This window comes from Ambystoma mexicanum, chromosome 13 (genome assembly GCF_040938575.1).
Source record: "Ambystoma mexicanum isolate Mex_15411 chromosome 13, UKY_AmexF1_1, whole genome shotgun sequence".
NCBI classification, from domain to species: domain Eukaryota; kingdom Metazoa; phylum Chordata; class Amphibia; order Caudata; family Ambystomatidae; genus Ambystoma; species Ambystoma mexicanum.
In genome coordinates, this window is record NC_090938.1 from 623,448,679 (window position 1) to 623,470,728 (window position 22,050).

Consider the following 22,050-nt stretch of genomic DNA (forward strand, 5'->3'; position numbering starts at 1 on the left):
GGTTGGACCTCGAAGCTAGGTCTGTGCTCAATGAATAGCATAATAATAATAGAGGGTGTGCACAAGATAGCGGAATCTAGGTTGCTCCAAGGTGGTGTTGAAAAAGCCATGACTTCAGTTTTTCCCCAAGAAAAGGGAGACTTGAAGCAGTCTGGATTGCCACTGGACTTGCGTTCCAGATGAGATGGCCAGAGCCTGGCATGAGAAGGGCTGTTTCTTAGTTTTCTCATTGCAAGTCAGTCTAGTTCCCAGTCTCGTGGTGGTCTTACTTCGAGGTGAGCGTGGGCCGCACAAGGTTTTTAGTTCATCCATCTCGTAAGATGCTGTACCGCCAATGGTTGAGGCATATTGCATTGAACCAGATCCTCCAAGCTGGGATAGGCAGGCAATGTATTTCATGCATGGCAGGTTTGAGGTGGTTACATTTCCAAGAGCCGGTAATGAGGCGAGCCGTGATGTGATGAGCAAGCAGATTCAATTGATTTATCGGCTCTTTTCAACTATTAGTGTTTGAGATGGTTTCTTTAGAAACCTCAGGTTTCCCACTTCTGCAGCATTTTTTGAAAGATTCTCTTCATGGAGCAGGAACCACCGAAGAACATATATCTGTGTATATCTAAAGTCCCTGGAGGGAATCCAAATGAATCGCTGTTGGCACAGTTTGCTGATGCTGGTGGAAAAACAGTGAGCCCTACTGACTTTGATTGCATTTTTCCATGTGCAGTTGGAGTCCACAGGGATAAGTTAAAATGACGGCAGCCATGTTTGTTCATGGCAGCCACCATTAATGATCTCTGCCATGCAAGCATGCGCGCATGGTGGAGCTTAATTCACAGTACCCACAGGGTGTAGATTTAGGTGTGGAAATTCGGCGTCTGCCCTGTAATGACATCCGCTCCATATGGTTAATGAGAACAACCTGGCAGAAAGGTGCCACCGCAGATACGGTTGTGGTCTTTCTGCCAGATTCTCTGGCACATTCAAAATGGCGGTAAGAGTGTAAGCTGGGAAGGGTGAGTTAAGCTCTGCACCCTGGCACTAGTGATGCTCCCTCTGTGACATCTCCAGTTTTTACTGTTTTATTAGGGTGGGTATGCATCTGATTTCCTGCTTAGGTGGGGGTGGAGGGGTTGGGTTGTGTATGTTAATGTGTGGTATGAACATGAAAAGGGGATTGCCCCAAAATGTGGTACAGCTAATGAGGGGGTCTCAAATATGTGTTCACAAGGAAATACAAAAGCTGTGAGAAATAAATTCAAACAAAACTACTAATACTAATTGACTTGGTATCCAACAAATGGATATGTTAATGTGTGGTGTGGTGTCCAGTCATAATATCGAATACAAAATTTCGAATGTCAAAAAAGTCGAATCAAAAATGTCGAAAAAAAAAATGCCGAATTATTTTTTTTTTGATATTTTTTTTTGGGCTCTAGTTTATATAAAAAAATAGGTAAAAAAAAAAAAAAAAAAAAGAAAAAACGGGTTGGGGGGAACCCCCCCATTTCGAAAAAAAAACGTCATAAAAAATAAATTCGACATTATTTTTTTCGACATTTTTTTTTCGACTTTTTGACTTTCGAAATTTTTGATTTCGAAATTATGTCTATAAACCGTGTGGTGTGCATTCATTTCCATAAACATTGAAATTCATGAATAGAAAATTGTGAATGGATCAGGATAACTTATAATTTAACCATCACTTCTGAGTACTAAACATTTTCAAAACAGCATGTAAACACCTGAACATCTCAGAGTGAGATAAAGTGTAAGGTTTCCAGCTACAGTGGGGGAACAAGGAAAGGACCCCCCCCTATCCCGTTGGTTGGCTAGACACAAGCTAGCTTGTGGTGAGGACTTATGTTCCCTATCTCCCAACGCTCCAAAGCCAGTTACAAGGCAGGACAGGATTAAAACCCATGGAGAGATTTAGATGAACAATGTGTTCTTCTCTTACTTGGCTAGTAGGGAGCGTGTTTCCTTGCTTGTAAAAAAAAAAAACGTTTTATTCTGCCTCTCAATGGACACGCGGAAACGCGCGAGCATTCAAAACATGATAGTGGCGACATGGCGCCTATGAGGCGATGACAGCAGATGAATGGTAATTCCCATCTATCACATTTCGAGACGATCCCTAACAGCATTTATGTACGAACGTTTGAGGGAACTGATTCCTATTCGATAAATACTGTCTGACCACGAGTCTCAGGAAATATGGCGGTTTGGGCCACATGTGGCACTTCGATACAAATAGGATGCAATTGTTTGTCAACGTGACTTCTTTTTGTCATTCGAACTTTGAGATTAGTCCTGCAAGAAGGCCTATTACATGCAAAAGACGAGAGCACGAGCTATCGTTGCTCCTCACAAGGGTATATTCCCATACAAAGCATAACATACCTCCCAACGGCATAACAAACCCATTGGCTGATGAAGACAGTGTTATTGTAACAAGTTTTGCCTTGAAAAAGAGCAAAGGTGGTTGAAACACATGTTGGCAAAGTTGGGAAAAATTTAGAATCATAACTGTGATTAAAACACGCAGTGTATATTTCAATTTGTACTTGTCTCTTCATGAATCACATGTGACAGCGTATGTCCAAGGAACAATCAGTTTGTTTTGTTTCTCAAGAGAAGGTTGGGGTTACCTACAGTTCCTTTGGATTGCAGAAGTCCCCATTTATACTCCCAAAGTATAGTAGTTTGTTGACCAGTTCACAGAGCTCTTAAATACCTGGTACCCTGTTTTTCTTTTTGTTTAATTGAAACTTGCAAGGTCCAGGCTGGCCACATGCGAGATGCTGGAACTGAACTTATGAGCTGTCCACCACTAGGAAAATAGCATTGAGTAGGGAAGTAGTATAACAGAAGTGCCTTTTACGTACTGTACACAAAATAGTATTAATGTGGCTGCAAGTTTTATTGAATGATTATGTGATCATCTCTTGAAGCCCATGACATCCAGATCATCGCCTTGAATAATACTTTTGCTAGGCCTTCTATTGGATAAATTAACTTTCGATACTAAGCATGTGACTGTATATTGGTGCTGAAATGCAAGTGCTGAAGACCAGCAAATGAATACCCAAAGAGCAAGGGATAATGAGAAGCAGATGACCGCACCTGAAACACAACCTAAAAGGGCAGAGATGTAGAAATTTCTAATGATAAAACATTCTGTCCTTTTATGAAGATCACCTTTTCTTCCGAAAGGTACGAGAATGAACTGGCCATGCGCCAGAGTGTGGAGGCTGACATCAATGGTCTACGCAGAGTCCTGGATGAGCTGACCATGTCCAGATCTGACCTGGAGATGCAGATCGAAAGCCAGAAGGAGGAGTTGGCTTACATCACAAAGAGCCATGAGGAGGTAATCTGCACAATATGCCTGCATGATAGTTAGCGGGGGGAATATGCTTTCTGACAAAGTGGTGGGGCAGCGGTCAGTGACTGCGTCTGGTGATCAATCCCACAAACTTGCCAATATTTCCCAAACACATGACTATATTTAGAGTGTCTCCTTTTTGGGTCTCATGCATTATCTTCACTGCTTTGATAGCCATTGGATGTTTGTGTCAAGCCTGTATTGACGGCTTGCGTTTACCTATTGTTGGCCCGTAGCAAGGGTATCCTGATTCAGTCATTTCCTTGTATTGTGGGGTGCTACCTCATGTCAAGGTGTGTTAGTGCCCTTTTACAATTTGCAGAAGAACAAAGGTATTGGGCCTCATTACGAGTCCAGCGGTAACCGAGGTGGTAAAACTGCCTGGTTACCGCCGGACTCGTATTACCATTCCGCCTCCGTGATTCCCGGAATTACCGGGGCATTACAAACCCGGTTTTCCGGGAATCATGGAGGCCGAATGGTGTTAATCCCCATTCTCATTGAGTCCTATGGGGCTCGATGGGAATGGGGATCATGGAAACACCGGCAGCATCTCGTAATGCTGCCGGTGTTTACTCGCCCGCTTGCAGGCGGGTGGTGTTAAACCCGCCAGGTCAAACCTGGCGGGAACATCACCTCCTGCCTGCAGGAGTCGGGATCAGGCGGTCCGGAAACAACTGTGGCGGCGGGTTTACCGCCACCGTTATTTCCGGACCGCCTGATTTGTAATGAGGCCCATTGTCTCTTATACTTTCAAATATTGCATGAGTTCAATATTTTTGGAAGGCGTTTTAGGATCTGTAGTTAACATCTGATTCTTTCAATATTACCCTTTCCACTCATTCCTGTTTCCGATCTTAAGGATGCCATCACTATCTTTGTATATTGGAAATATTTCCCACTCTTTTCCAAGGTCAATAATCGCATTAATCTCATTAATACATTTGGTCACTAAAAGGTCTTTGATCTTTTATCCAAGCTCTTTGATCACATAAATATCATCAACATATCCGTCACTAGAAGCTTTTCTCCTTGCTCCCAAGATGACTTATGACAGATATTATCAATAAAAACCTGGTATTAAAAGTCCTTCTTACTTATTCCCAAAGGTCGCTAATTGCAAAAGCATCATCAGGGTACCTGGCACTGGAAGTCCTTCTCCCTGATTCCCAATCTCAGTCTTCCCAACCGTATTATCAGTATATTTGTTCACTGGAAACAGTTATTTCTTGTTCCTACATCACAGACCACATAGATATCATTAATGTATCCGTCACTGGAAATCTGCACCCCCTTCCGCCCGTTCACACGACTGCTGATTGAATAGTCTTCATCAATATCATTTTTTGCCAGGTTTTTGAGGTCACTGGGCACAGATGTCATCCATATATCTGGCACTGGGATTCCTTCCATCTGATTCTCAAAGTCAATGATTCCCTACACATCATCAATACATATGCCACTCAAAGTTGTTTCATTGAGTTCCCAATGTAATTGGGCCTCATTACACGGATGGCGGAGAACCATGGCGCTATTAGCCGGCACCGCCTTTGCGGAAAGGGGAATTACCGCCCCATTCCAAGGTTGGCGGGGCGGTAATTCCCCCTTCCACCATTGCCCTTCCCCATTCCCATTTTTGCCCCATAGGGCTCAATGGGAATGGAGAAGGCGCTAAGTACGGTACCGCAAATTGCAGTACCGTAATTAGCTCCCTGGGTCCCTTTGCGGGTTGGTTTTTAATGCCTGCAAAAAGCAGGCGTTAAATCCCCCAACCCGCAAAGGGACCTCGTAGTAAGGCGGTAAGGATTTACCGGTACCGGTATTTTACCGGTACCGGTAAATCCTTACCGCCATCCGTGTAATGAGGCCCATTGTGTAGTTATTGTTAATATATCTGCCATTAGAAGCCCTTTCCCCACATTGTCATGGATTTTTGAATTTCTAGACGGCCATCCAAAGCTTTCTCAAGTTCATTGAAATCAAATATTTAGAAACATTTGACTCCCAGAAGGATCTTTGAAAAGACGCGCAAGCCCTATATCAATAGTTCAGCAAACTCAGTAGTGCCAAATAAAATTCCACGAGTCAAAGACTGTCTTGCCCATTTGTGGCTTGAACTGCTCTGGCTTTCATGAATACCTCAAAGCGAGATCCCAATATCTGCTACTTACGGGATTGCTCACTAAAATTTTATGCTGACGCATAAGAGCTTTGGTTCTAGGATATTATGTATAATGGTGATTTGACATACTGGGCCTCATTACTAGTTTGGAGGTAGCCATGCCCTTAATAAGGGCCTGGCTATCCCCAAATTCGGGTCTAGGTCCGAGTCCCGCAAAAGGTGACTTACTGGGCCATTCTGACCTTGGAGGGCCCGGTAATTCCCATTTGCGGGACCCGGACCTGGTACGTCCCTATTCCCATTTGAGCCCCCATAGAGCTCAATGAGAATGGGGAGGATGAGGATGATAGCAGCAGTACCGTTACTAACGGTACCGCAGCTACCATCCTGGTCTGCTCGCGGGTACCGCTCTGCACGCCTGGTCTGACCAGGTGTCCAAAGCGGCACCCGCGAGCAAACTCGGAATGTTGCAGCGAAGTAACAACGGCGCCGGTAGCACTACCGGCGCCTATGTTGCCTTACAGCAACACTCCTAATGAGGCCCAATGTCCATCATTCTCTAAACATATAGAAACACATGTGTTTTATTTCCCCAACAATGAATAATAGGACAAGTACCTGAAATCACTACATTTATCCACGTGGGTGACCAATGTTGTGTGACCATACCCTCGACTGATGGAAAATGCTTGTGTAAGGATGACAGAATGTAAGTGTCTGGATATAGGAGTTAGCACACCATTCCCATATCCTCTGCTTAATCTGCATGGCCTAAGGTGCTAATGATGAAGCTGGAGTGCGGTGGAGAATTGGTCTTTGTTTTGCTTTGATTGTTAAGGCCCTAAATGATGCCTTGGTGGTGGTGGCTGCCTTCAGCCAAATAAGGGGATTGGGATCTGCACCCTGTGTTTCTTCAGATGTTTGGGCTTCCACTCCCATGATCCCCCGCCAGTAACTACGCTGGCTGCGGCTGAAGGGATAACTCCAGAAAAATGTTTATTCGCTTTTGTAAAAGATACAAATTCTGTTAAGAAACGCCTTCTTCAAACATTCTACATTGGACAATCATACTGAAAAACAGCCTGATTAATTTCATGATCATATAAGCACTATCATACATTTCAAGATAAAAGGTTAGAATGACACACTCCACACAGAAGTGAACCACAGAACTTCTGAGGCATTTGATGCAACCATGTAACTGATTTATCAAGAACGTGGCCTTCCTTGATCAGAATATTTTTGTGCTCATTTGTACAGGAAGTGGGTGAAATGCGCACGAAGATGACAGGCCAAGTCAGTGTGGAAATGGACGCTGCTCCAGGGCTAGACCTGACCAAGGTCCTCACCGAAATGAGGGAACAATATGAGTTCATGGCGGACAAAAACCGCAGGGAGGCTGAAGCCACATTCATCGCCAGCGTAAGTTATGGAAGTCGATTTCTAAATACTGTGCTCTCAAGGCACAGAGGACATACCAATAGCTGCCTGCCTAAATGACTAAACATCTTCCTGTCTGCTTTCATTTACAGAGTGAACAGTTACAGAAGGAGGTTCTGGCTAATGTTGAACAGGTACAGTCCGGGAAGGGCGAGATCACCGAAATTAGACGGGGCATGCAAGGCTCAGAAATCGAGCTACAGTCACAGTACAGCATGGTACGTCGCCACTTTAGCTCTTGTCATTTTAAACTTTGTAAATCAACACTGTATATGTGGCCAATCAGTTACAAGTTGAAGCTAATTCTAATCTTTGATGCGACTAACTGGTTTCGATTTTGGAAGATCAGGATCAATATTTACTTGCCTTATCTGTTTGAGTGCTGGTTAGTGAATGTGCGTGTGTGTTTGAGTGCTGTTGAGTGAGTGTGTGTGTGTGTGTGTGTGTTTGTGTGATGGAGAGTGAATGTATGTGTGTGTGTGGGTGCGCGCAAGCGCTCCTTGGCCCTCAAAGGGGCACGATGTACGGATAACACTTGTTCATGGTTGGAAGAGGAGGGTATACTCTTGTAGAGGAGGACAATGGTAATAAACCACTCTGTCTTCATAAGAGTAGGGCCCCTTCTTAGTCTTTCTATTTACTCTCAAGTACCAGGCACTTAGAGCAGCCCTTTTTGCCCGACACAAGCCTTCTGAAACATTGTTGGTCGTTTTTGGTACTGCTATTCTAATTGCCTCAAGTAAGTCCCATTATGTCCTCACATCACTGAGTCCAAAACACAGTGGTCAGACTTGTGGTTGAAAAAGAGAGACTACATCAGTTTCACTCCTATCAACAATCTTTGGCTCGCATTGAGGGCCAGAATACATTCACAAATGCTCTGCCCCAACTACAGTTACGTGACTGGGCAAGTCCCAGAGCACGCACCAAACATACATCTTCCCTCTGCATGCCACCTAGTAGATGTTCCCACACACACTGTCCTATAAAAGCATTGAAGGTGCACAGACACTTTCTTCAAAATCTCTCAGTGATCGGAATAATCAACATTTGTGTCATGGCACAAATATGGTTGCTGCGACTTAATACATTATTTTCCAGTCACAACCATTACCTTCCTCTAGCTGGGTGGCTGTATCTGTGTGTCCCTGCCAGATGGGGCATAGCCTAGTGGCCAGTAGGGTGCCTGAGTAGAGGGTGTGCTCTGGTAATCCAGTCACCCTCTTGTGTTTTCCAGTGGTAGGAAGGAAGAAGAGTGAGATTTTGCGTGTCAATGCTCGTTTTAACAGGACTTCAGTGAAGGGCATGCATAGTGCTTATAAATTGAGTTAAGCACTTGGTTAAGACTTTTTGATCCCACCAGTAGCACTTTTACAGCTCCAATTTGGGGCTCATTATAAATTTGGTGGTATCAAGCGGTAAATCAGCCAAGATATCACCAAACTGTATTACGGTTACTGCCACTTCGTCTGGCAATTGTACCGCCAGATTACAAGTGACGGTAAATGGTGTAAGTCCCCATTTACTTTGAGTCCATAGGACTCAATGGGGGATTCTGGGGGAAATACTTCAACAGTAATTCCGCCTGCGGTAATTCTGCTGAAATTTGGCAGAAAGTGAGCAGATTTACCTCTCGCTCATAGCGGGAGGTGAACCCTCCAACTTTCCACAAAATGTATAGTTGGGCAGTGCGGTAATCTGGTGGTATACAGTAATATCAGCACATTTTACCCACACCGCCCAACTTATAATAAGGCCTACTTTCAGAAGGCTGCTTTAAAAAATTCCTGGCAGGCTCTACAAACTCAAAGTTTGATCATAAGGCTTGATACATCTATCTCAAATATATCTAGGAGGATACGTTTTGGGCGGGAGGTGTCGAAGTGGGTGGGAATGGCCATAGAGATTAACATGGCCATGGGAGGTCAATGGGTGAATAGATAAACAAGCAACACCGCCAAGCTTCTAACCCTCCCATATGCCATTTCTCCATAGCTGTACTTTAATGCAATAGTTCTGGCTTATAGATGGTGCTAAACAATCACTTAATAGCCAAAACTAAAAAAGGCAAACAAACCTACTGGCTCTGGAAAGTGAAGAAATGGCAATTCTACTTTAATGCCACGAGGTAAAAGGCTGCAAGGGTGTGAGTTGTAATGGCAGTGGTATGTGTGATTTGGCGGAAAATGTGGGTCAAACATTTGAGGACAAGTCATGGTATTTGCAGAAGCTTTGCCTCCTACTTCACTGTGAATGACTTTGTCAGTGGGTCACTGTCTTTCCCATGTTCATATCTGCCCAGGACAGTCTTCTCTGACAAGTGGCTTTTCAATATGCGTATTGTCATGATCGTAGTTCCCATGGTCACTACAGATCTGCCCTAGCCGCCACAAGCAAGGTGACAAAATGGAGGCCGGTTGAGAAGATGGAAGCCACGCGTTTACTGTCTTAGCCAGTTTCTGAGGTGACCTACATGACCCTGTCTGTCCAACAGCATCAGCACCATGATGCACACGCCACCCGTGTCCTGTGCTCCCCCCCTGGGGAGTCGGGGGAGGGGGTGGTGTGGGATGGGGCACAGATGTAGGGGAGCATATCCCTGAGGCAGAAGAGCAACTTTGCGTTGCTTATAGCGTCTCTGTGTCCCAGTCATGGCCCATGCCTGAACATAATGTATTCTGATGCTCTCGAGACGCCTCCTAGAGTCGTTTTGATCTCTGCTCCTAATGTTTGCTGTCCTGTGTGTGAAGCCTATCCTAATTGCCAAGGAGTGCGACTTCATTTGAAAACCATTTGTGCATCCTTGGCATTTTGGCAAATAGTGTTGGGCTTTGCATACTAGTTCTGTTTTTGTATGAGGCTGGTGTATTTGACTGTTTCTGGGTTTGCTTCTCACGGGACTGGATTTCAGTCTACACCCAGAACATTTTAGTCTTCAGGGAGCTGAAAGGAGGTTGGTGATCACACAGGGTGTCCTGCATCACACGCTGAACATCACACCAACCCAACCCTCCCCGCTTTCAGGAAGATCCTCAGCACATTTCACTGCCCTTTCCAAGGAATGGTCCCCAAATTTCCCCCAGAACCGGTGGCCAACTTTCATTGTCACCAGCTGGCTGCATGATTGACTTGTAAATGTTTGGTCCAACGCACCTGTGCATCTACCCTGATTCAATTTTCATCATGAACCTTGAACTCGGGCAACCTGCAACTATACGCCCCCCATGCCCGAAGCTCCCAATGATGTTCAACTCCAACTTTCTTCATCCTCCTGGGAAAGCTACATAGGTACATCAAGGGCCTATGGGAGATTGTCCCTTTCATGCCATTCTTAACACTTTGCTCTCATTTTTTGGTCCTGGCTTTCTGCTATGTGTAATGCAATAACTTGAATGTCATTTGACACATTGGCCCTCATTACGATACTGGCGCTAAACCATGGCGCTAATAGCACTGGCGGGGCGGTAATTCCCCATTGAACATTGGCCCTTCCCCATTCCCATTTTTGCCCCATAGGGGTCAATGGGACTGGCATAGGCGCTAAGTACGGTACCGCAAATTGTGGTACCGTACATAGCACCAAGGTCCCTTTGCGGGTCCCTACTAGACCAGCCGTTCAGGTCGGGTCCCGCAAAGGGACCTCGTAGTAAGGCGCTAATGGGTTAACAGCGCTGCAGCCTTTTACGGAGCCGTTAACCCATTAGCGCCAGGGTCGTAATGAGGCCCATTGAAACAATTGCCGGGCAATGACTATCAATAGAAACTGCAATTAGATGTCTGGCATTTCTCTTTGGTGACACAATTCTCTATTTGCAGGAAGTTTTGGAAACTATGCATCCTATTGTATGTGCCTAGAAGCCATTAGTAAGCAAATGTGTTTGGCTCAGAGCAGGTTCTGCAACCGTTAGCTTTCCAGATGTTCCGGATTACACATCTCATGATCCCTCACCCTTGACTATGCTGGCTATGGTTGGTGGGAGTTGTAAAAAAGAGGTCTGGGCACCCGCTGCGAGAATGAACATGGCCCATTGACCTGTTCTTTGGGAAGGTAGCCACTCGAGAGTCTGCAGCCACACTTCAGCTCACTGTACCTTTCTGAGAGGAGAAATGCCCACTTGGGCAGTCCAGCACTGAAATGCTAGCCAAATCTCCTATGAACAAGGGTACCAACAGCAACCCCAGACACGTGTTTCGGCCTAGTCGGGCCTCCTCAGTGAGGTGAGCCTCTTTAAGCACAGTGAGCAAGGGATACATGTCTGGATAACCCTGGGTAACTTAAAATGTCCCTAAACAAGCAACAGAGAGGTCTGTGCGCCCCTCTGTGAGAGCAAACACGGTCAATTGACTTGTTCTTTGAGAAGGCATCTACTCGAGAGACCGGAGCCACGTTTTTGCTCACTGTTCGTTCTCTCAGAGGGGCACCCAGGCCTCTTTTTTATGGGAGTTGTAGTTCATAGGATATGAAAAACTAAAGTTTGTAGACCACTGCAGTCAATTAATGCTCTTTGTGTCACTATATCTTCGTGTGCTTCTGTTAGTGACACCAACCATTCTTTTGATATTACAATTATTTTTGATCCTCTACAGAATAAAAAAAACAAACAAATGTGGGTCTTTCCCTTTTCCACTGGGTGATGTTATGTGAGACCAACTTTCTTATAGACATAATCCTTTTCTTCTGAACCATCAGAAAGTTGGCCTGGAAGCCTCCCTGTCCGACACAGAAGCTCGCTATGGAGCACAGCTTCTCCAGATCCAGTCCGTCATCAGTGGTTATGAAGCACAGCTCATAAACCTGCGGTCCGACATGGAGCAGCAGAGCCTCGAGTACAAGACGCTCCTGGATGCAAAGAACCAATTGGAGATGGAAATCAACATGTACCGACAGTTGTTAGAGGGCCAGGATGCCAAGTAAGTGATTTCATTGCTTCCTAACACTTCACCTTTAAAGGCAGCACCAAATGGCACAGTTTCCGGTAGAGTATTCAGTTGTATTGCCATAGTATGTCCGGACACAATATATGATGATATTTAGTGTGTATTTTCATGCACTGGGGCTGTGGACTTGGCCCTAAAATGCTTGTATAGTTTCAGAGTAATAATAATTGCCACACCTTTGACAGGTTTTCATATTTATATAGTCTCTTCTTTTGTTAATTGTGTTTTCTATAGCAGGGTGACTAGGTGATGTCACTTTGGAAAGGTCTTGTCTGCATAGTATCCATGGGGTGACTAGGAGATGTCACTTTGGTAAGGCCTTGTCTACATAGTAGCTCTAGGGTGACTAGGAAATGTCACTTTTGAAAGGTTTTGTCCACATAGTAGCCATCGGGTGACCAAGTGATGTCCCTTCGGAAACGTCTTATCTGCAGTAGTGACTAGGAGATGTTACTTTGGAAAGGTCTTGTCTACATAGTAGCACCGGCGTGACAAGGTGATATCCCTTTAGAAAAGGTCTTGTCCACATAGTAGCCCTGGGATGACTAGGTGATGTCACTTTGGAAGGGTCTTGTCCACATAGTATCCATGGGGTGACTGGAAGATGTCACTTTGAAAAGGTTTTGTCTACATAGTAGCCCTGGGGTGACTAGGAGATGTCACTTTGGAAAGGTCTTGTCCACACAGTAGGCCTAGCGTGACAAGGTGATATCTCTTTGGAAATGGTCTTGTCCACATAGTAGCCCTGGGGTGACTAGGTGATGTCACTTTGGAAGGGTCTTGTCCACATAGTATCCATGGGTTGACCGGGTGATGTCACTTTGGAAAGGTCTTGTTTATGTAGTAGCCTTGGGATGACTAGGTGATGTCACTTGGGATGGGTCGGGCTGTGTGGGGACTTCACCTATTGGTGGAAGATATCATGCTGGCAGGTGATTGACAAGAATATAATGGAAATTATTGTTTGGTGTTTGGCCCAAGCACCCAAGCTGGTGGATAATTCCAAAAGGATTGAGCTTTCTCTGAATCAGCAGACACATATGAACCATGTTGACGTGCATGTCTTGTAGTATTAGTGCTATAGTTTGTAGGCACATAAAATAATTTCAGCATTGTTTGTATTGTTGGTAATGAACCCTAAGGAACTATGCCAATATTCCTTGCTGTCCTATTTAATATCTGCCTACCCTATTGTTATTTATATAGTGTGCAAAGAGAGGCGTATATTTATTTGTTAAGTGCACTAAGCCCAAGGTAAACAAGGTGTTGTTACAGGTAGGGTTACATAACTGTAAACATTCACTTTGTTTGTTACTGTAAAATGATGCATTGCTTTAAAGTTTACATGGTTGTGGCTCCCTCTCTGGAAGTTGGTGATGATTCTTCTATAAAAGGACTGAAGCACTGAAAATATGGTAGCAACTCTCCAAAAAACATAATTGGATCTTCACAACAGAGCACATAGACATGCTTAAATGGAAGGTTTCCCGCCATGTGCTATTCCCAATCAGATCGTATTGGTGAGAATTGCACAATTACCATTAATTTGGTTCCGCATTTAATCATTTTAATCAGCAAATCATCACTTGAGTAGTCGATGAAAGTTATCCATTGCAATGTAAGGTTATTAAAAGAGCCCTATTGAAAGGTGATATAAACAACATTAGTTGATAGATAACCTCATGTTTAACCCTTTGACTGCTCTTAGGATGTTTATATACATCTGAAATTCCATATGGGAGAAATGAAGTTCCGGCAGTGAAATGACAAATAGATATATAGTATATAATGCAGCCACAGCAAGAGTAATCATTAAGATAGTATCTTCCAACTGTAGGTATTTACCATATGCCAATAATGAAAATACACATTACAATATTAATCAATGTAACATTCCTGCCAAATCATCTGGTCGTGAAACAATGCCCTAGCTCCTTTCTGGATAGGTTCCTTAATGGATATTCCGATTGATTTCAAGAAAGTAATGCAACCTTAAGAATAGTTCTTACAAAAAAGATTTGCAAAGGTATATGGGCACATAAACATGCGCCTAGATTTGGCTGAATGCGTATTAGAGGTTGTTTTCATCTGTTTAATAAGACCCTTTTTTGAAGCAAAACGGGCACTGTGATGAGTGCTCCCCCTTGCACCTAGATATGCAAACGTATTAACAGGCATGCTGCTATCACACACAATTAGGAATATGAGTGCACAATTTCAAACAGGTTCTCTGCATTTGATATATTCCTAATGTGCGGAGTAGCACTGGATGTACCTTTCATTTACAAATGACTTAGACCGTGTCTAGATTTGTTTCTGCCCTCTTCAGGGCATCTTGCCTGTTGTTATTCATCTAGTGATCATGTGCCCACTTTCCTGCAATCAGGCATTCTACGTTGGGCACATTTGTTTGCTAAAGTGTACCCTTACAGATGGTATGAGTTAGCTTCCTGGGCAGGGCATGATAAGCAATTGTTTGGATGCATTAAATATATTATCTACATCTAAAAAGGCTAATTCGGTCCAACTACAGTTCATTACTAACTTCAGACATTATTTATGTTCCATCGAAGGATCAAACATTTTTAACAGATGTTTCATTTCCACTTTTCAAATAAACTGCATGTCATCAATAAAGTTGATCCAGAGATGTGCTTTCCTATATATTATTGAAATGCTGCTTTTGAAGCAAACTTTCCAGCATGCCTGTTAATACGTTTGCATTTCTAGGTGCAAGGGGGAGCCCTCATCACAGTGCCCGTTTTGCTTCAAAAGCAGCATTTCAATAATATATAGGAAAGCACCTCTCTGGATCAACTTTATTGATGACATGCAGTTTATTTGAAAAGTGGAAATGAAACATCTGTTAAAAATGTTTGATCCTTCGATGGAACAAAAATAATGTCTGAAGTTAGTAATGAACTGTAGTTGGACAGAATTAGCCTTTTAGATGTAGATAATATATTTAATGCATCCAAACAATTGCTTATCATGCCCTGCCCAGGAAGCTAACTCATACCATCTGTAAGGGTACACTTTAGCAAACAAATTTGTCCAACGTAGAATGCCTGATTGCAGGAAAGTGGGGACATGATCACTAAATGAATAACAATAAGCAAGATGCCCTGAAGAGGGCAGAAACAAATCTAGACACGGTCTAAGTCATTTGTAAATGAAAGGTACATCCAGTGCTACTTCGCACATTAGGAATATATCAAATGCAGAGAACCTGTTTGAAATTGTGCACTCATATTCCTAATTGTGTGTGATAGCAAATTATGTGAATGCCTGCATCTCAGAGCATGTATCACTATTACATATGGTGCAATATTTCCTATCCAGTCATTCTTTCGAAAACTTAGTTTTGAATGACAAAAGTTTTGAATACAAAGTTTTGAAAAAACATTTTTCAATTGCATTTATTTTCATGTTTCTGGTTTTATTTTCGTTTCGTATAGAAAAAAAAGTTTGTTTTAAAAAGAAAACTGGGGGTTGGGAGGAGTCCCCCCCATTAAACATTTTTTTTTAAACGCATTTGAAACTTTTTTTCAATGCTTTTGTGTCGAAACCTTCGTATTTCGAAACTACGACTGTCGAATAAAACACTATAAACCCAATATTTTCTGTTGCTAGCATGAGTTTTAGTCTATTGGAAGACTGTGTGGCATTTTCTGTGATGTTTGAAAAAGTTTTAGCAATTTTCCAAATCAACTCTACTATTTTATTTTGATGTTTCATATTCTTGTTGCTGTATCTTCATTGAACAGCTAGCTGTCTGTCTGAACCTTCATTACAAAACTCGGAATCCCTGTCATGGGTCGAGCACAGAAATGGAATTAATCTGCTAACCAATCACATTCTTGGGGTTCTTTAAATGCGCAAGGCTAATTGATGACCCCATTCTTGATCTTGTGCAATCAATATTTCTGTATTGCATGAAAGATTATTTGTCTTCTGTGACATTAACAAAGTATTCTTTCCTTCGCAGGTCTGCCGGTTGGACGTCTGAATCTGTTAAGCAAGGTGAACAGCTTAAGGGTGGGCAGTAGTGCATGGCTCAATAGAGAAGTTTGTGTTAATTCACCTGAAAGATTGCTGAGGTTGTGAAAGCTTCAGTCTCATATGAGTGCTGTCTGACATGTGAATGACTCTACTCCAGCCCTACTGGCTGTTCAAAAAGGTAGAGGTCGAATATAGACCCCCCACTAACCTCCCCAAACCATAAAACATATTTGTATCCTTCATGTGAAGAGATGATCTAATGCATCCCTTCAAGTTAAAGGGGAAGAGGACACAACTTTGCTTGTGGACCCCAAAAGAGTGCTTTTCAGATGCCCAGCTTAGTGCCCTTTTTGCAGTGCAGGGCAGAGAAGGGTCAATTATCGTCCTTCTGTGCATTATTGCACATGGTACAGTAGTGTATACCCATAATTGTAGCATGTGCATTTTAATCCTCAAAACAAGGATTTTTGAAATTTTTGCTCAAAATATTTCTTAACATCTGCATGTTTGGCTTCTGCTAATCAGGACCAAATATCTACGAACCTCATAAAGAGGGCGTAAGTGTCCTTGGTGCCGAACATTGTGACCTGCAGCTGGCATTCGATGATTATTCTTTTTATTTGATTTCATTCGCAGTGCACACAACAAAACAAATTGCTACTGTGCGCATCAGCAGATACAATAGGAGGATAAGCATATCTTGCACCATGTGGTGGGACAGATCAATGGGGGAATATACAGGATGTGGGGGAGCGTGTCCACTGGCACAGCCAGTCACTAAATGTAGAGGTGGCTTAGCAGACGCGGAGAAAAAGTTGGATCCGTGCTGTGTAGTTGATGACAGAGACTCTACTGTCTCCATGCCCTGCATCCCTTGATTTGGGGACTTCAAACAGGAGTTGGTTGATGGAGCCTAGGTTTCCAGTTTTGGGTGGTAGTGCTGGACCTTAGATTGTAGATATCTAAGAGCAGGGCCCAGTTGACCTTTAATAACTAGCTAGATCAGGTCAGTGTGACGGTGATCCGGTCCTTGACTGGCAACATGTGAAGTTAACTCAGCCACGCTGGGGTGGGCGGTGGTGTTTTCATAGACAAGTAATGAGTTTAATGGCTGCATTCTGAAATTCCTGGAGTCTCTTGTGTTGATAGACAGTGAGACTTCAGTGAGATATTGGCATAGCCCACTCGGGCAATAATATGTTTATCAACACAGACTATATTGGCCAGGAAAGACAAGATTTTGTAATGTTTTTACTTGACGGAAGCATCAGTCAGATTTCACTTACTGCTATTTTACCTCTATATTTGTGGACCCCCAACCTTTTGCTTTTGTCTCAGCCTCCTGTTCTGACTTTCTGTCAAGCACAGCCTTCAGCTCCGCTCCTCTGCACTTTCGCTCATTGGTCTCGTCCGTCTGACAGTCAGTACTGGGTTAACTTTGTTTCCTTTAGTCTTATGACTTTCTTGCCGCTGTTGGCATCTGTATTTCAGTGAGCAAAGTATGTTACTGTACTGCGCACTAGGGTCTTTGCGTTTTTGGGCCATAGCCATCCACTAAGGATTTTTTGGTAACTGGACAATGTGCCTAGGAGTAGACTGGTGGCAGGAGAAGCTTTTGCATGTATTTTTATTAACCTGTACTGAGCCATACCGCACTTACCGCGTTTGGCACATGACTGTGGCTAGTGTCTGTCATGGCCGTGCTACAAGGTTTTTTGTCTTCTCCTTTGGCCATTTTGTCCATTGGCCTTCCCTCTGCTCTTTATGGTCTGGGGAGTCCATATTTGGGCCTGCATTCACCCACTAAAGCCAGCGCTTTTCTCTGGCTCAGGCATGTCACATGAGTGGATAGCCAGAAAGTGGCCTGGAACTGTCTGGTCCTAATCCACACTACTGATGCCAGGATGTCTAGTGTGCATGAAAGCCTGAGAGCCGCAGGGGTGCCTGTTTGGACCACTGCTGGCGGGCATAAGTGGGGCAGATTTCCTCATTGACCAGCTGTGTGCGAGCACACCCCTGGACTTTAGGATATGAGGAGGAGTCTTGAGAGCAGACTCACAGATCACCCATAGGTCTAAATCGACCTATACATGGAGCCAAGTATCCAGTGAAGCGATGCAGAACCAAGGACTATCCGGAACCACGCAGAGAAGGTTTGGCAGCCTGAGTCTGTTGTTGTCCCGGTAGAGCCCTGCTTTGCGCTTGATCTCTGAAGACCTGGAAAGGTTCTCCAACCCCTTGGTTTGGTGGGCTCAATCATGTACAACACCTCCTTTAAGCCCTGCAAACAAGCCTTCTCTGAAATGTCCCTGAGCCCTCTACTGGACTGAACAGCTTGTCCCTTCGCACCCACGCTGGAGCATTGCTTCATCAAGCTTGGCTTGAGCTCTGGGTGAATCCAAGGTCACACTGCAAAGCCTCTTCTTGCCAAATCTCATCACCCCTACTGCTTTGGGCCACGAGAGAGAAGCATAAGTCAGTCTCTGAGACTTGGGAGCCCCTGCATCACTGTGTGACAGTGGTGGTCACTGCTGACGACTTTCCCACCTTTCTTGTCCTGAAATCAGCTGCATCAGTGCTTTCTTTGTCCTGTATTTGTGACATGGATCCAGCTCCAGTTGTAAACCGGACCCACATCAGTACCCGCAGCGCCTGTGCACTTTGAAGCTTAACCAAGGAGGGGATTTTGTAATCCAGACGACCTTCTTCAAACCTGCCACCTTTGACCCCAGAGTGAGCTAAGGGCAGTGAGTAATCATACCACTTCCCGGTGGCCCCTAGTTCATCTAATCCATTTTTACGCACCAAGGATCCCTTGTAGTCCTTGCCTTGGCTTAGGTGGCCTCTGCTCTAGTCCTTGCCTTGGCTTGGGTGGCCTCTGCTCCCTAAAGCTGTTTGAAAGTTGGGGAAGCTTTCTGCTCCACAGCAGTTCCCCCTCTGACTCTCGTAACCAGATTTTCCACACTCCAGTGTCATCTTCTAACCGCCCTTCCCCCCATCGAATATTGTGTTTTGTAGCTTTACGCATCACTGAAAGCTTTTACGCAATAACTTGACACTTAGTACAAGGCTCCAGTCTTTATACGGCTGGACTTATAAAGTTAGGGATATCCATTGCTGGATTTGGCCATTGTTATAAAGTGTGGTTGCTTTCCTTCCACACAGGATTTGGCGGGAATCTGCACTTTACCACTTTGACTGAAAAGTGACTGTACAAATATTTGATATAGTCTGTGTTTAAGTAGTGATATTACTGTGTTCTTCATTATTCACTTGTGTTTGTTCTGGGACTAATGCATTGTGTATTTTTGATATACTACTGTCTAAGGGTAATTTGTGTCGTCCCAATGTGTGTGCTTATCCAAGACCTCAGATCACCCCCACTACTCCTGAGACTTAGCCTTGACTGCTCTCCAAGCTATCTTGAATTGGCCTGGCTAACTTTGCAGAAGTGTTCCCTGTTTCACTAACAAGGGTGGACCCCTGACAATCAGTTCACCAGAGCAGAGTTTAGTATCTGTGCTTCTTGTGCTGCCTTGTATATGCAATCATGTGAATTTAATGTACTGAACATTAAAATGCAGAATGTATCCCTCCTGTCCTGTACCTGTTGCCAGCAATAGATAAAAGTTTTTTAAAAAAAGAAATCCATTCTAACACTGACTCAATTTGATAGTTGATGCTGTAATGCAGATGGTCTCCTCACCTTGCTAGGATGTCAAATAAAATTTAGTAAACATGAAATGTTGATGAGGCAAAGGACAGTAGCACTGATACTTTATTTCTAGCTGTCCTGCAGCTCCTGCTTTGAACATTTCCTTCAACCATGTATCTGACAAAAGACATGGCACATTAGCAGATGTAGACATATATTGGTTATGGGGTCATGCCACATACTTAAATTATTAAGGAAATGAGTGAGGGTATGGTAGCTATTATATAGTTTATCTACATTTTAATGGGGAGATATCAACAAGCAAAAAATAAATGATTAATTTCTTGTTGCAAACAATTATACTTATTCTAATGGTTTTCTATTTGTCTCAGGATCCAGTTCCTCTTCCAGCTCCTCTACAAGCAAAACCATCACATCAACCACTCAAATCCGCACCATCGAGGAGGTTGATGGCAAAGTAGTTTCCTCACAACTAAGAAGATACTAAGCACATTCCAACACAATGCCTAGTCCCAATGAACAATCAAACTAGAAGCACAATGGAATAGAAGTGATATTTTGTAACCTTTGCATTAGGGAAACAATGTTAAGTTCAGATGCTTAAATGGGCTTATTATTAAATTCAACACACATGCTTCTGAAATGCCTTCTGATATATCGAACCAAAATCTGCAAGTGACATTGTGTCACCTGCAGATTTTGGTTCGATATATCAGATGGTAATTCAGAAGCAGGTGATAGACCGTTGCCCAACTGACCCAGTCAAATGACATTTTGGCATCTACACCACTTAAATATGACGTTGGTTGAAGAGCAAGCTACTTACTTGGGTTAATAAAATATTACTAAAATAAGTTGATCAACAATTAATTGGGATACCAATGCATGATGTCTTTAGATTAGATCTACTATGGGTCTTTGTGGGAAGTGGACGTGGGCTAGAAATAGTTTGAGATGTAATTGAAAAGAGTGCTTCCTAAGGGATAACCAACGGATTCCTAAATAAAAGTAGACAAAACTTCAATCTTCTTCAGAAATAAAAACCTTTATATAGATTGTATCCTTGCTGCATGCAATTTGGATTTGGTGTGTGTTACAGCAATGGGCCAGTTTATATGCTTTATTTAATGACTTGTCCTTACAATAGGAGATGTTTCTTGAAAATATTTCATAGTGTTGAGTGAGCACATTTCTGTCAATTTGAGGATTGCCTTCTTTCAATCTGCTCTGTCTAATAAAGATTCTTTACGGGATTGTGCCAATCTCATCTTGGTCTGGATTACTTTGAACAATTCAGATAATATAAGTTTTCAGACTCTTCAGTATTCATGTCAATTGACTGCCTGACTCACTGCAAACAAGTTTAGCTAAATATCTATCTAACTTGCATTCTAATAATATCACATTTTACATAGATCATCTTGCTGGTTTCATCACACTTCTAAGCACTTTAACTATAAGACTAATAATTACATACTTACGAAGGATCACTGTCTGGCCACATTGGAAGGGATGGTCACTCAGTCCATTATGTCAGATTTCAACATGTGCACTACGGGCAGAAGTAAGGTTTCGGAAGTAGGAGCCATCTTACCGCTTCAGAAACACTTTTTGTGTGGCAATTGACACCATCTGAAACATGTCAAACCAGAATAATTTCTGATGTGCCAACCGAATAATGCTTAAATAGCGTATCAAGGTTTTAGCTTCTTAATGTATGATCATGGTGCCAGAGATATAAAAAGTATTCTATTCACATTTTCTCCTTCTACATATCTATCTATACATATACAAGTGCAAATGTATTTGTTTGTTTGTGGCAGGATTTATGGCAAAACGTTGTTCCTTATACAATTCCACACTGTTTCAACTATCTGCACCACATGTTGTATAGTTGCCTGTTAGGACCCTATGGATATTACTGGCTACATGACATTTGAACACCCCGCCCTTTTCCCGGATTTCAGCAAAAGTCAACATTTGTTTGTTTGTTTGTGGCGAAGCATTCCTTATATAATTCCACACCATTTTACCAATCTGCACCAAATTGAGCATAGCGACCTGTTAGGCCCGCCTAGACCATACTGGCACCATGACATTTGGACACCCCACCCCTTTCCCTGGATTTCAGCATAAGTCAAAATGTGTATATGGGTTTGTGCCTTGGCAAAGTGTTGTTCCTTATACTATTCCACACCGTTTTACCAATCCTCACCACATTTTGCATAGTTTTACCCTCTGGAAATTACTAGCTACATAACATTTGGACACCCTACCCCTTTCCCCGGATTTTAGCACCTTTACACCTGAGATGGTTGCCTGAAATCGGCGAAACAACAATGTGGTCATAGAAGGACAGGCCCCGATATGAGGAACAAAACTTGAGGTCCATTAAATCAAACTATCATTATTATTACTTAGTTATTACTATTAGGTCAACCATAATGCCATTACATTTTTCTGTGGTTGTTTAAATTTAGGCCATTG

At 43.1% G+C, this 22,050-nt stretch overlaps 1 protein-coding gene across 2 annotated transcripts in view; it reads left to right on the top strand.

The window, feature by feature from the left end:
- LOC138521583 (keratin, type I cytoskeletal 13-like) overlaps nucleotides 1-20,825 on the top strand; it is a 30,076-nt gene extending 9,251 nt beyond the window's left edge. The window contains exons 3-8 of one of the 2 annotated variants that reach the window (XM_069634525.1): nucleotides 3,214-3,370; nucleotides 6,768-6,929; nucleotides 7,040-7,165; nucleotides 11,638-11,858; nucleotides 15,874-15,923; nucleotides 19,935-20,825. In XM_069634525.1, the coding sequence (XP_069490626.1) occupies nucleotides 3,214-3,370; nucleotides 6,768-6,929; nucleotides 7,040-7,165; nucleotides 11,638-11,858; nucleotides 15,874-15,923; nucleotides 19,935-20,050 (832 nt within the window). In that variant the 3' untranslated portion in view covers nucleotides 20,051-20,825. The remainder of the gene's footprint in view (nucleotides 1-3,213; nucleotides 3,371-6,767; nucleotides 6,930-7,039; nucleotides 7,166-11,637; nucleotides 11,859-15,873; nucleotides 15,924-19,934) is intronic. The other variant, XM_069634526.1, reaches the window with a different exon arrangement.
- The last annotated feature ends 1,225 nt before the right edge of the window (nucleotides 20,826-22,050 follow it).